The 15,328-nt window shown below is 43.4% G+C and overlaps 1 protein-coding gene across 4 annotated transcripts in view; it reads right to left on the bottom strand.

Moving 5' to 3' along the window:
• Positions 1 to 15,328, bottom strand: part of RASGRP1 (RAS guanyl releasing protein 1 (calcium and DAG-regulated)) — a 91,572-nt gene that overhangs the window by 25,300 nt on the left and 50,944 nt on the right. For all 4 annotated transcript variants that reach the window (XM_006831784.1, XM_006831785.1, XM_006831786.1 and 1 more), the window contains exons 4-10: positions 14,817 to 14,879; positions 13,762 to 13,893; positions 10,112 to 10,265; positions 5,785 to 5,958; positions 4,505 to 4,621; positions 1,943 to 2,218; positions 269 to 349 (exon numbers count right to left, since the gene is read on the bottom strand). In XM_006831784.1, coding sequence (XP_006831847.1) covers positions 269 to 349; positions 1,943 to 2,218; positions 4,505 to 4,621; positions 5,785 to 5,958; positions 10,112 to 10,265; positions 13,762 to 13,893; positions 14,817 to 14,879 — 997 coding nt within the window. The remainder of the gene's footprint in view (positions 1 to 268; positions 350 to 1,942; positions 2,219 to 4,504; positions 4,622 to 5,784; positions 5,959 to 10,111; positions 10,266 to 13,761; positions 13,894 to 14,816; positions 14,880 to 15,328) is intronic.

Raw genomic sequence — 15,328 nt, 5'->3', positions numbered from 1 at the left:
GTAACCACTACGCTACCAGAGCACCATAGCAACGCTCCTATGGAATATAGTTTATTTATTACCCACATACTACTCTTAGCTGTTCACCTAGATTTCAAGTACTTTAGGAACAGAAAGCAGTCCTCATACATGTTCCTAGCACAAGATTGGTCACACAGAGACATTATACATTTATTAAACTAAAATGCTGTTCCTGCAGCTAGAGGAACTCCATCATCTGTCCATAAGGCCCCTGTTAAACACAGATGTTTTTACATGAGAAACTCACCGGGGCTCTGTGATTCCTTGGCTCCCGGGCATAGGAAAGCTCATAGATCTCATCTTCAGTGTAATACAGATCCAGGGATAGCTGCAGGTCAGAGCAGAATCGGGTTATTTGCTAAGATGAAATTTGCTTTTCCCATGGTTGATGTTTCTTTCCTTCTTGGTTGTTCCTCTCCAGTGGTTTACTCTTTTAGGTTTTTTTTTTTGTTTTTTTTAAATTCATTTTAAAATTCACCAAGTTTGGAGGGTGTAACCTCTACTATTTTAGTAGGGCAAATGCTAGTTCTGAAAATGTTTTTAAAATTTGGAGACATCCTGAAATGCCCTCTTTTAAACTTTGATTTCATATCTAAAATTCTATGTAGATTATCTTGCCAGATGGTCCACACCTCACTTGATCTCTTCCAAATAGCAGACAGAAGATCTGAAAGGATAGTTTGCATGTCCAGATACTACTAAAAATTTGCATCCAGCAACAAAGCCTAGCTTAGATGATAGCAGATATTGAGTTATGAGTTTCAAATATCTCAGAACTATGAATTTTAGAGAAAGGAGGTCATAACCTAGATAGATAGATAAATAACCATATCCCATGTGGATAGACTTCATGAGGTTCAAACATCCTTAAAATTCTGTGCATAGTTTTGAATATATACTTTATAGTTTCATCATGGGATTTATAGATATGAAGCGTGAGGCAAAGACCTGCCAAGATCATCTGGCTGACTCTGAAAGGGCTAGGATTAGCCAATAGAATCAGCCCACCAGTCAGATGGAAAGCCTGAGACTGTACCAAATGCTCCTGTGAACTTCATTCTACTTCACTCACCCTGTGATTTCATTCTACAGAAAAAAGCAAGTTAAAACTGGTAAAATTTTAGAACCAATAAGAGGTATTTACAAGTCATCTAAAGACAACTCTTCCCCTCCCCCCACCCCCGATTTTGCAGAGAAGGAAACAGAGCCTTCAAGAGTTAGGTCTCCATAGTCACATCACAGACTTGCAGGTGTGGCAGGAAGCTCATTTCATCTCACCTTGCACTCAGAGTTCAAATCCTGCTTGTCCTCACCACTCACAAGTGTTTGTTCACCTAGCCTGGGCTTGAATAGCTCTGGGAACAGAAATCTAAGCCAATGATTGCCACTGTTATTGTTAAGTGTCATTGAATCAGTTCCAACTCCTAGTGATCCTGTCTAGGATTTCCGAGGAGCAGCTGGTGAGTTTGAACCACTAACCTTGTGGTCATACTGACCTTGCTGTCCAGGACTCTGATGGTGGCAGGATCTAACAATAAACCTTTTAGTCATGTTCTTGCCCTTTCTGATGAGAACCTAACAGTTTCCATCTCTTACCAAGCCTAGTGTCCTGACTGGCCAGTCAGTTCCCCAAACTTGCTCTTGCAGGTATAGGGAAACACTGCTACAAATCTGAACGGCATACTGTTGAAGATCATAGCCTCTGGAGCCCCACATCCTGGGTTTGAATCAAGGCTCTACTCCATAAACTGGGTGGTCTTTGTGCCTCAGTGCCACCCCCATCCATAAAATGAAGATCAGAATAATAATCTACTTCATGGAGTTTTTATGAGGATGAAACAAGCTAATGTGTGATAAGGTACATCGAGTGATGCCTGGCATGTAGAAAGTGTTTAGTAAATGTTCTCCAGTGTGACCTCACCGTCAACAGGTGCACCAAGTCCTTGTTGGCGTCCAAGGGGGGGGCTACCTCTTGCAGCCGGACCAGTTCGTTGATGTGATTATAAAGGGCCAGAAGCTTGTGGACATTCACCTTCCCATCCTCCAGGTAGTCGGGCATGGCTTCATAGAGGGAGATGAGGTCCTTGAGGTGCACCCCAAGGATGGGGATCTTGAAGTGGGTGCACTCCCCATAGGCCCGCCGATAGTTGTCATAGTTTCTGCAGGAGGATAGCAGTTCAGTCATCTCACTGAGGACCTGCAGAGGTAGAAGAACATTCCAGTTACAGGCACCGACCACTGCTGTAGTGTCCGTAATGCCCACTTGCTTCTCATCCACTCCCATGATCTCACCCCACCCCTAACATGTTGAGCAGGAGCCGATTCATGGGAAAGGTGCAGATTTTGACAGTCAAATTTAAGACTTAAGCCAGACATCCCAGAGTATATTAGAAGGTATGCTTTGCTTGACTATACATAACAATTTAAAACAAGATTCAGTTCTCAGTTTTAGATTAAAGTGTATTTCTTTAAAAACAACAACAACACAGTATAAGCACTGTTAGAAAGATTTTAAAGGTACAAGAATATACAGTAAAAAGACAATGTTTACTGATCACACAGTTCGCTTCTCTGGTGTCTTGTGAATGCTTCCAGAGACATTATAGTGCAGAGCATTTGAAACATGGCTTTGGGAAACACAGTTTGTTTCCTGGTGCTGAGCAATACACTATAGAAGCATGGCGCTTCAGGGCTCTACCGCATAGTCTTCTCTAGGAGATGTCCCCCAAAGGGGCCTGCGTCTAAGAAGTAGGTGACCTCCACAGTCTGAAACCCTGGGCTAGAGAGACTGAGTAGATTAGATCAGTTGTCACCAAAGGACACTTTGAAAGTGAATAAGGTGAACGCACTGTGGAGCTCGGCACTAGACTATATCCCAGGTTGGTCCTGAAGTGAGCATGACGGTTGAGTGAACACAGAAAGGGAGTAGCTACATCTGCTGCTCTTTTCAAACCTGGCTCAGGTCAGCAAGCAGTCCACAGAGTCCAAAGGTGATGGTCAATGGTCAATGGTCAACACACTAAACATTTAAATTGTTGTTCCCAACAATCTTTTCATTTAATTATGGCCTGGAGAAGTACCATTGATCCACAGTGAAAAACTGGAGTCTGGGAGTCAGCCTCTTTCAATCACCTTAGGGTGGCAAGAGCACACCTCCTCCTCACACACTTCCAGCAAACAGTATGGCTGTGTGAAGTGCAGGTATAAGTTGCCATCGGCCAGCCCATGGCTAACTGACTCAAAGGAATAGTCATCTTGTGACTAGTTCCCTCTATCATCTCTAAGACATGAGTAACTTCTTCAGTGGTTCAAGCCTGGTCCCAGCTGAAGTGTAGAAAATAAAAGGTAACTAAGAGTTCCTTTTTGACCAGGCTACTGGGTTGAGCAGCATCTCCAGAGCCTAGCCTTGTGACAAGAGGAAGGATAAATGAGAGGCTTCCTAACGTGAGACTGAACACCTGGGAAGAAGGGTCAGGGTCTGTGAAGCTCAGGCATCTCTCCCTAAGAAGAACATTTTCTTCCATGCTGGGTGGATGCTTAGGGTTTCAGTTTATTAACGGAGGCTTGTTGGTCCTCTTACATGTCTGGAAAATGCCTCCTTATCTAACTCTTACCATACACAGCTGTAGTTATACTTTCATAATGCCATTGTGATTTATAGTTTTAGTAGCTCTATATCATAAAAAACAAAACAAAACAAAAAAAAAAATGAGCTCTGGTGGTGTAGTGGTTACGAGTAGGGCTGCTAATTTCAAGATCAGTAGTTGGAAACTACCAGCTGTTCTACGGGAGAAAGATGAGGCTTTCTGGTCCCATAAAGATTTATAGCCTCGGAAACCCTGTACAGGGTTGCTATGAGTCAGAACCGACTCCACGGCACATAACAACAACAACAAATCATAAAAAAGGTTAAATTCTGTAAACTTTAATAAAATAGGGAAGTGCTTAGGACATTTAAGAAACATGATCTTCAATAAAACATGATCTGTTACAAAATGGCACCCAAAGAGCTCATCTCTCTTCAACTCCCTGGGAAAATTCAGCAGCTATACAAAATGCCAATCTTCAAGAGTTTGAATGTGTCACCAGGTATACAACTACACTCAACATGCAGACTGAACTCTTATCAACTGAACCATTACTCCTTCTGGGCAAAGGCTTTGGAGCAGGGAGCAGGAGCAAGGCAACTAGTGTCAAAGACGGTGAGTGATTTTGCAGCAGCATATGTATGTGGGGGGGAAAGGAGCCCATATGCTTTCAGCTGACCCACCAGGGAGAGGTGAAGTGGTATGGTTTGTGGTCACGCCGATCATAGTGACTGAAAGCTGACTTCCCTGTGCTGGGAGTGTTCTTGGGTACTTGGCCTGGTTGACAAGAGATGGTGCAATTTGGAAATGCTCTTTGGGTTGCTTCTTAAGGAGAAAACATCCACAGTGGTCCTGGGGATGCCACCAAGGGCCAGAGAGAATGAAGTAGCACTGACCTTATTGATCTCATGAGGGACATGCGAGCTCGTCTCCTTCAGCCTGGAGATTGAGCTGTGACACAATCCGCCGATCACAGCCATCAATGTGTTGAAGTTCTGGAGTTGGTGGAGCTTCTGTGACACAGAAGACAGGGACATTGTCATTGTGTATGACAGTCACCTGGGAGGGAAGAGGCAGCCGCTCTTCCTGTGTTCCACGGTTTCCTTATCCTGGTCAAAGCCAGGCAATCAGGTGTTATGCTTTTCCACCCATTTCTCCCCTTAGACTTAATTGCAGACCTGTTAATCCCAAGTATAGCAAGATGCCACACCCCCTTTAACTGCTGCAGGTGGTCTGCAGAGCTCTAGTTAGACCAATGATTCTAAATACCACCCAAAGTACTTGTTTACCACAGATGTCTGACTCAACTTCAGACATGTGGATTTCCTGGATTTGTACTCTTAGCATGCCTCTAGATAATGGCAGAGCCGGTGGTTCATGCTCCAAAGAACTTTGAGAAACACTGGCCAATCTTCACCATTCAGGGTTGGAAAATGCACAACTATAGGCAGTCTTTTATTTCCTTTATCCAAATTAACCAGACTAGTGTGTTTGAGGGTAAAGCCTTTGTCTTATTCACCTAGCATCAAGCTAGAATCTCTGGGGAATTTAAAATATGGGTTAATACTTACCTATTTTTCTCATATCAAATGCTTAAGCTCTGCCCCTCAAACAATTAGTCCAGCCATTTAACATAGTGTGTGCTCAAAATCTTAAGAACATTTAGGCTTGTCCAGACTCAGGAAAGATTGGACCTGTGCTTTCCTTGGCTATAGGCATGGGCCAGGTGATATGAAACCAATGTAGGTTGCTAAGCATCTTTTAAAAAATGTTAAAAGAGTTAGCCAGCAGGATAAAAAACTTATCCTAACCCTGAGGTGCTATGTATGCCTCTCTCTTCATGTTTCCCTGATATGGGGAATAGAAAGGTCACCATTATCTTAATTTGGGGATAATTGAAGGCACAGGTTCATACCATGGATCATGAGGGTAAGCACATCTATGGGCAGACTAGGCTGGGGAAGGAGTCCTGGTGTGGTGCTGTGGATAAGCATTGGCCTGCTAATTGCAAGGCTGACATTTCAAACCCACCAAGTGCGCTTCGGAAGCCCTATACAGGGTCGTTATGAGTCTGAGCTGTCTGGATGGCACTTAACAATAACAATAAGCTAGGGGAAGAGAAGGGCAGAGAATTTACCTTATTACCCAGGCCCAAAGGCTTACTCCAGTCACTCACCTGAGCCACCTGGATGAACTTGATAAAGACTTCAGCTCGGAGCTGTGGGGTGGGGCGGCTGAGAACCATGAGTTGCACCCACTGGGAAATGCCGTTACACAGGGCAATGGACCGCTCCATGGTGGGGTTCTCTTTTACAGAGCTGTTCACAAGGTAATTCTGATAATCGGAGAACTGAGGACAAAGAAACCCATCAGGACTGCTATTCTAGTGTTGTGGGAGACCTGAAAGATGGTAGCTTGGAACTGTTCTGGACAGAGCTGCTTGTCCTGCTCTCTAGCCACTTGGCTTCTGGGATTGGTGGATGGGGAACCATTACTATTCAGCACGACCTCTCTATACCCAAAACCACTAAGCACAAGTAGATGTGTATATACACTAGTTATTCAAAATAATTCACTTGTGTAGGTCTAGTAGCCCATCAAAATGCGACAGGAGACATTACAGAAGAAAGATCTCAGGACTGGTTCCAGGTCTGACACTGAAGTTCACGGAAAACAGAGAATTTTCTTTTTGTTTTCTTTATCTCAATCACTCCCTCACCTCCCTCCTCTCCTAGTTAATTTTATACTTTGAAAATGGGGAGTACAGAAGTATAATGAAGATCATCAAACAAGATAACATGTGGACACACTCTAACTTTTCAAAGTGCTACATAAATGTGAGGTGGTGGCACTGGGACAATTACTAACCTCGAGCTAAAAATGCCTGTGTGGATTTCCTTCTACTGCCATCTTGTCCCGAGACTGCGTCAGGGGAAATGTGAAACTTAGCTTGCCATGTTTTCAGTGATGGTATCAGTTCCCAAACTTGATAATGCCAATGGCACTGACTGGTTGACAATGAAAATGCATATGTGAAGTTGGAAATGTCCTAAAGGACCCAATGCAAGGGATGATTGTATCTGTTGTGTCCCTGTCCTAAAGAATCCCTCTGCTGAGTCAGTGTCACCAAGAGGGAGGGGTGTCTGCGATGGGACTCCTTAGTACCTTCCACAGAGATTTCCAGTTCTCTGCTTTGGAAGCTGGTATGATGACCACGTGATACAGTTTAGTCAATGATATGTGAGAGGAAGTGATGTCACTGTTGAGTCAATGATTTAAGAGCCAGTGAGTGATTTGCCATGTTGCCTTCCCACTGAGCAGAAGTTGTGGAAACTCACGTCAACATGAAGACTCCACGTGAGTCCCGGAGAGGTCAGTAGCAGCAGACCCCTCTGCTGACCCATGTCAGACATGAAGTGTGAGTGAGAAAGAAATTTTTCTTTACTTTGTAAAGCCACCAAGATTACAGTGGGGAAGAGCTATTACTGCAGTATATCTTAATTCTGCTTCATTAGTGGCAACCTGATGAGAACTCAAATCGAAAGAGAACAGTTGCCAGTGAAGTGATTTTCATGTTAATGTGCTGTGGTTGCTGAGGGGTTAAAAAAATATGAGCAGGACCCAAATCACTTCTTACAAGGGACATATAAAGCAAAAATCTTAGTGAGTATAAAAGAAAGTTTCCATGACTCATCCCAATGAGTACATTTTACATACACCTCCCACTACAAATGTAACACCGAACCTACTTGCTTTTTGAAAGACTCACTCTAGTCATCTCCCTCACTCCCTGTACAGAAAGGAGTTAACACAGAGGGCCTGGGACTGCTAGCCTTAGGAAGCCCTACTTGCTAGGTTGGGCCTTTACTGGCATCTGAGGGATTTCAGGACTGCTCCTATCTTTCTCTAACTGATGAGGGTTCTGAACCGTGCACACACTATCGTTTGTGCTCAACACTACTTTCCTTCTAGGAATGTGGACTTTTGGCACAGGTTAGGCAGCGGGTACCTATACGACCAGCCCCTAATAAAAAGTACGCACACTGTCTCTGGAGTGAGCTTTCCTGATAGACAGCGTTCCACATGTGCTGTTAGTTTGATGCTGGAGGAATTCAGTGTGATGGTGCCTTCCCACTGAGCAAGGACTCTTGGAAACTTGCACCTGCTTTCCTCTTGACTTCGTTCCCTGTGCCTTGTCTCTTTGCTGCTCTGGTCTGTATCTTTCACTGTAGTCAAGGACACCGACCTCACTAGTCTCCTGTTGGGACCCTCAGGCCTCCTTCAACACCAAAGTGTTATGGTAAATATAAAATACCACTCAATCCACAGTAGAGATTAATTTCTTTTCAACCCTGTGTCTAAGGGGAAATAATTGTTGAGGAAAACTAGTTAGAACTGAGTGGGAAAAATCATCTTCCCGTTTTTTTCAGTGAATGGTCCATGCCACTCAAAGAAGTGAAAAAACAGTGAAGGTTCAGACGGATGCTTCCCTTGTAGAGAGGGTGCCGCCTCAACCCCACGGAGCACAGGCTTGTTCCTCACCGGTTCTTCACTTCTGTTTCCAGTGACCTCTGGCAGCCCACAGACACCCTGCCAACGTGGCCCCAGTGCAGCTCCAGTTCCAATGTGATCAATGGCTCTTTTCATTTATCTGACTGGTGTCCTGCCCCATGAAAAGGAGACAGTGCCAAATGACAGCTTCCTGAGTGGAGCCTGCAGGTAGGAGCCTTGGCACTGTCTGAGGGGTACTAGTGGAGGAATTGGGGGCTAATGCGGATGAACACCTGGAGGACTTATTTCTGAATGGGAGCTGGTGGGGTTCTTGGCTGACTGGCGGACAGTTGTGTGAAAACAGAAGGGATGTCAACCTATGGGAGAAACAATGAACTAAGCTCTGTAACCTAGCTGGTCTGCAGGTTCCATTCCAGACTCCACTGAACTCAATAAAGAGGTGCTGAGTGACTGAGAGGCAGATGGTGGTACAAGGTAACACTGACTTGCCTGTGGTTGGAGGCCCAGCTCTGACCTGGATATGCAGTGTGACCTTGGGCAAGCCATCTCTCCCTGCTCCCTCCCCTCACCTGGGGCCACAGGTCAGCTGAAGAAATAATATCCATAATAACTCTAGTTTCAGAGCAAACCTGAAGATTGAAGTTGGTAGAGGGGTTGTACTGAGAGGTGGAAACCCTGTCAAAGATTGAGGGTCACCTGACACGCTGTAAGTTCTCCTGCATGGAACCAATGCTCTTTGGCTGTCACCTAGGGAGTGTGAAGGCTTACAGCAAAGAAGGGATGTGCTAGTGTGTTCCTTCTGTTCCACACGATAAACTGAACTAGCTCTCTTCATACTGCTCTCTGCCACCAGAAACTTGGGCTCTGCTTAGTTACCACATTAAGGAGGTCTGAAGTCACTGTGATTTATCTCTAGAATCATGGGTAATGGCTGGGCTACGTCACCATTACTTCGAGGGTTTAAGTATAGTCTGGGCTAAATCAGGAGTACCTATTTATTTTGGGACTTCCTAGAGCCATTCAAAGCCTGTCCAAGAATGAACTTAAAGTTTTAGAGGACATAGCCTCATTTTATTATTTTGTTTTTCTGGAGGGAGTCTTTTTTCAAATTTCTGGAATCTAATGTTTAACAGAGATAAGGACTCTGCATGTGTATGTGTAGTTGCCTCTGTGTGTACTGTGTGCGTGTGTGTATATACTGTGTGCATGTACTGTGTGTGTATATTGTGTTTATATACTGTGTGTGTATACTGTGTGTACTGTGTTTATATACTGTGTGTGTATACTTTGTGTACTGTGTGTGTATACTGCGTGTGTATGTGTACTGTGCATATTGTGGTGTGTGTATATACTCTGTGTATATATTGTGTGTACTGTGTGTGTATACTGTGTGTGCGTACTGTCTGTGTGTACTGTGTGTACTGTGTGCATATACTGTGTGTATTGTGTGTATACTGTGTGTGTATACTGTGCATGTATACTGTCTGTGTGTACTGTGTGTGTGTATACTGTGTGTACTGTGTGTATACTGTCTGTGTGTACTGTGTGTGTGTATACTGTGTGTACTGTGTGTATATTGTGTGTATATACTGTGTGTGTATACTGTGTGTGTGTACTGTGTGTGTATGCTGTGTGTACTGTGTGTGTATACTGTGTGTACTGTGTGTGTATACTGTGTGTACTGTGTATAGTGTGGTGTGTGTGTACTGTGTGTGTATACTATGTGTACTGTCTGTGTGCACACATGTATGCCTGTCTGGGTATTATATGTCAGTGTAGGGTGGGGTAGGGTGGGATGGGCATGGAAGATGGGAGATGGGGGAAGTACAGCAGAAGCAACCAAGGGAATTCAGAGGGCACAGATTTTCCAGACAATGTGTGGTGGGTAAGGCCCTAAGCACTGGATGAGGAGGTGGATGAGCTATTGACTTTCTCTGTGTAATTACAGGCACACCCCAGGAAAGCTTTTATCTGGCCCCTTAGGTACATACAGCTATCCTTCGAAAGGACTTGAACTCCAGGTAGGTGAGGTGCTCAGATAACTCTTCTGGTTCCAGATGGTCAAACAGTAGAGAGACTTTCCGTTTCTTGCTGGTATTCGATTTTATTCTTTGAGTAAGTTTCCTGGACCAATCTCGAGCATTGCTTTTGTGGATAAATATAAAAAGGAGAAGACAGAGGAAAGAAAAGAAACAAAATTGCTTTTTAAAAGTAAATCCATTAACGTTTTCCACAAGAATATACAAAGCACTAGCTATCTTCCACTGGTCAATGTAATAATGCATTAACAGTTTCCCCAGATCAATGTTTTATATGATAGCACCCAGGAAGCCTTGCTGGTTTCCCATAGTTCTTTCAAGTATACCATGGGAAACCGGCTGGAAGGAGAGTTTATTTGCAGATGATGGAAAGAACATCACAGGCATTGCTCACAGTTTCCTCCCTCGTCTATGCCTGGGCACGTCTGCTCTCTTTGTGTCTCTTGTGTTCCCTTGTTCCCATGGGTGCGATGGGACTCCCTATCTGGTTGGAAATGTCAAGGCTGTAGGGCAGTTTCCAAGCTAGAAGGGCAAGAGAACCAGCCTCATAGTGCTGCTGGACAGATGATGTCTTGCTGCAGGGGATCACGTGTAGGACAAGCTGTCACCCTGGACAGGGATGTGGAACTTTCCTCAAATCTCCCTAGTCACAGGAACGACCAACAAAACCTAGCTGACCCCATGGTACCTTCCACATTGCCTTGCAATCAACCAATATGCTTCTTAATTAGTGCCCATCCTTATACAAGCAGCCCTGGGAATAGGCGAGATCTGTTGGTAACTGTCTTTAACCTTTTCAAGACTAAATTATCTTCTGCTTTGAATTTTTTTCTTGAAATTGTGTTTTCAGTAACTGAAGGCAATTTGAATGAAGAAACATTTTGTTATGTAATATGAATTTTGATATAATTAGTGGAACATCGTATGTCCTGAGCGGTCCTAGATATGTGGTTGGTGGGATGAGGTCTGTTTCTGCAGATTCACAGTTATACAGGCCTCCACCAGATGCTCTGAAAGTGGGACAGGAGTGTCCCATTAAACTGCAGACACAGAAGTCCTGCATGTCACAAAAGGGTTAAGCAAATTTATAGAGAAATTGAAATAGGTGTTTGCAGTTCTTCTTTAACTTCACTTTAGTGCTTTCAAAGTTGCATGTGCAGAAGTGAAGAATTTGAAGAAGATGAAGAATTTGTTGGAAGTACGGGTTGGTGGTGTGGTGCTGTAGGATAAGCACACGACCACAAAGTTGTTTTAAGCTACAAGATCAGCAGTTCAAACTCACCAGCTGCTCCTCAGAAAACCTCAACAGGGTTGCTATGAGTCAGAAGGATTCAACCACAGTTAACAAAGGGGTGCTTCAATTGTTGACATTGAGGACAACTTTACATAACATTAAAGGGAATTGGAAGTGAAGAACTTACTGGTGTGGTTTTCTAGGATAAGCCCTGGAATGCTAACCACACGACTGGTGTTTCAAACCCACTAGTCATTCCTTGGAAACCCTATACATGGTCACTATGCGTCGGAATCTACTCGACCGCATTTAACAACAGCAGGTGCCAACGTTAAGTTGGTTCCAACCCATAGTGATGCTCTGAACAGAATGAAACACTGCCCGGTCCTGCACCATCCTCACAATTGTTATGTTTGAGCCCACTGCTACTGCCACTCTGCTGATCCATCTCACTGGGGTCTTCCTCTTTTTCACTGGCCCTCCACTTTACCAAACATGATGTCCTTCTCCAGGAACTGGCCCCTCCTGATAACATGTCCAAAGTATGAGAGATGAAGTCTCACCAAACTGACTTCTAAGGAGCATTCTGACTGTACTTCTTCCCAAACAGACTTGTTTGTTTGTCTGGCAGACAATGGTACTTTCAATATTACTCTCCAACATCACAACTCAAATGCATCAATTCTTCTACAGTCTTCCTGATTCTTTTTCTAACTTTCACAAGCATATGGGGTGACTGAAAATACCATGGCTTGGTGACTGAAAATACCATGGCTTGGTGACTGAAAATACCATAGCTCGGTTCAGGCACACCTTAGTCCTCAAAGTGACATCTTTGCTCTTGAACGCTTTAAAGAGGTCTTGTGCAACAGACTTGCCAGGTGTAATCCATATTGAAGGCAAGTTGTTGATTTTGTTGTGCCATCGAGTTGGTTCTGACTCATAAACACCTTGGTTTCCAAGGAGTTGGTGGTGTGTTTGAACTGCTGATGTTGAGGTCAGCAGTCCAGTGCTTATCCTACTATGCTACACCAGGACTCCTGAAAGCAAGTAGTTGTCCATAAATTTGACATTTATAATCTTGGAACTACCTGTCCTAAGGAAGGAGGTAAAGGGAAGCTGCTGAGTTTTGAGAGGCAGTAGGGTGCAGATCCGAGTTTCTCATACTGGAATTTCTAGGAACTTTGACAAAAAAAGTTATGTGGTCAGATGAGTTTGGAAAATACTGCAAATTCTGTAGCCTCATTAGTCAATGAGTGTATTACAGACTCTGAGATGCACTGCGAAAGGAAAGTTTAGCTCTCCATGTGTCAACCAGATCTGGTCAGAAAGTATCCTAGAGACCAATTCCTAAAGAATATACTATGGAAAACACTGGTAGAGGAAATCCTCTTAGGGACATATTGGGACAGGGACAGCTAGGTTTGAGGAGTGCTCTGAATCCTAGGACCTTCATCTTTAAAAGAAGGAATTGTTACTTTGAAAAAATCTCTTTACTTTTGTAAGCAGAGAAGTACAGAGAATCCAAACTATTAAACAGATTTCTGTAGGGCCACAGGGGATGATTGTGAAGTCATCTGAACATGGGCATGGCACAGGGAGCTCTGTATTCAGTTTCTGCTTGGCCACTAATTTAACTAGGTGTGCACCCCACACAAACTACAACCTCACTAAGCCTCAGACTTCCAATCAGAAATATCAGGATGTCTTACTAGACTGAATGTCTTTCAGTTCTGGAATTCTTTATCCTAAGGATCTGTCATATCCCAAAATAAAGCACACATTGACATTCAATGTATTCACTTCCCCCGAATTGAGAAAGAGACTTTTTGTTTGTGAAAACCTTGGCATTCAATGTACTCATTTACCCCCAGTTGAGAAAAAGACTATTTTTCCCACCCCCAGAGTGGGTCAGTCAATCTTGTTAATAAACTCAAGGATTAATTTGAACTTGTTCTGAGATCCCTCCCAGCTCTGCAAATCGAAGTGCTTTTTGCAGACCTCCCAGTGCTCGGTACCTTTTTCAGTAGTGTCTCCCCTTTGCAAATTCAGGGGCCACTGCTGGCACTTGATGCTGAAGAAGCACTGGTTTGGTCACCCTGCTTTCAGTTTCTAGTGAGCTGGAGAACTTTTAAGTTAGTATCTTGTACCTGATTTCTTTATGACTGGAACTTATTAATCACCAGGGGGCTTCTCTGCTTCCCTACAAAATGCCAAGCTTTTCCCATTGGTTAGACATTTGGAGTGTGAGGAGGGCCTTCTCAGACTGGTGAAAGAGAGCAGCAGGGACCGAGGGAGACGGAAACAGCCTGCATAGTATTACAGAGAGAGGTGGTTTCAGAAGAGTAGTCAGAACCTGGACACTTACATTTGAGATGTGTCAATTAGGCGGCAGTGCAGCTCCTCACCATTATCTTTCACCAGCTCCTGAAACTCCTCCATTGTGTTGGTCAAGTTGGCATCCATTTTAAACATGGTCCAGAATTCCGTTATCCAATACCTACAAAGAAGGGGTTAAACAAACCAACAAAAAAAGCACAATCCAAAACTGAAGCCAAAGACTTCTACTCTGGTGGGTTCTTAGAGGAATGTGCTGCCCGGAAGAGGACTCCAACACAGAGACTGATGTGTTCTTTCACATCCTTGAAGGAGTGAGGGTGGAAATGTGAGGGAAGAAAACTGCCCATGGACCATCTTCCGCCTCCACTTTCCAAGGGCTTTGAGAGGATATGTGTGTTATAATCAAAGGAACCAGGACAAAGATTGAGGCATAATCGTATGTATGGTTATAAAGTAAAAAAACTACCGATGAGGCGAATGTCCAAAGAGAGGGCAGTACGGCTGTAAATTATATTTTCTCATATGTTGGAATATTATATGGCCATAAAAATCATGTTTACATTCCTATTTAAATAAAAATTATAGGATACAAAACTTTATATGTATTTTGAGTTCAACTAGTTCAAAAAGTCTGTTTGAAAATAAGATAAAAAGAAATATGCCAACATTTTTACTATTGATAATCTCTAGGTAATTTATGATTAGTTGTTATTATAGTTATATTCTTTTATATTTTTTCCAAGTGCTCTTCAATGAACTCTATTACTTTTTTTCTCAACTGTCGTAAAAATATAAAGAACACAATCAAGGTATCTTTCACTTTCTCTTATACTGATGGATAACCCAAATGCTAAAAGACTAAGGACCACCCCTGGTATGCAGTGTTAATTCAGGCATACCAGGTAAAAAACCAGTACCCTCTGAGAAGTTTCTGGTCCTAAGAGATGGTCCTTCCCAGTCTGTCCAGTATGAGCCTGGAGAATGGAACGACAAGGAGGAACAGGGAAGTGCTCGTGTCCCTTGCTTCCACTTCTCATTTCACTCATACCATAAATCCTTGAATGCACGCAGCAGAAACTTTACCTTACAAAATAGCAGATCTTCAGGCAAAGCCCTGGTGAATTCTTCGCCAAGGCATCCTTATAGGTAGAGCTGTGGTTAAGGGAAACGGAAGCCTCTATTACAGAAACCGAACAGCTTTTCATCTTTGGAAGTATTTATTAAAACGATCTCCCGGAATAATATTTTCAATGAAAATGTGATGTCTTTCTGGCTGAAGGATAAAAAGCAGCCTGATGATTGGAGTTGATTGCTGATTGTCATCCTAAGGGAGCAACCACAGTGACTTTCTGTCTAGCCAAGCGGAAGTGGGCTATGGAAGGAGGCTGGAGTAGCTCCTTTGCAGAACTGGAACTAAGAATTCAATAGTGTGAAAAGGTCTCATTAAAGGTGACCTACTTGAGAAGTCAAGAAGGGACAATGACGTCCTTCCTGCGCTCAGCAGAACAGCAGCCTAACTAAGACAGTTATACAGCACAGTCCCTTTTCATCTTAAAATGCTTCTAAAAACAAGACAGAAAACACCTGTTGCTGTC

Source organism: Chrysochloris asiatica, unplaced genomic scaffold, assembly GCF_000296735.1.
Source record: "Chrysochloris asiatica unplaced genomic scaffold, ChrAsi1.0 scaffold00004, whole genome shotgun sequence".
Taxonomy (NCBI): domain Eukaryota; kingdom Metazoa; phylum Chordata; class Mammalia; order Afrosoricida; family Chrysochloridae; genus Chrysochloris; species Chrysochloris asiatica.
The sequence above is the reverse complement of the archived record's forward strand: the minus strand, read 5'-3'. Positions and strand labels throughout refer to the sequence as shown.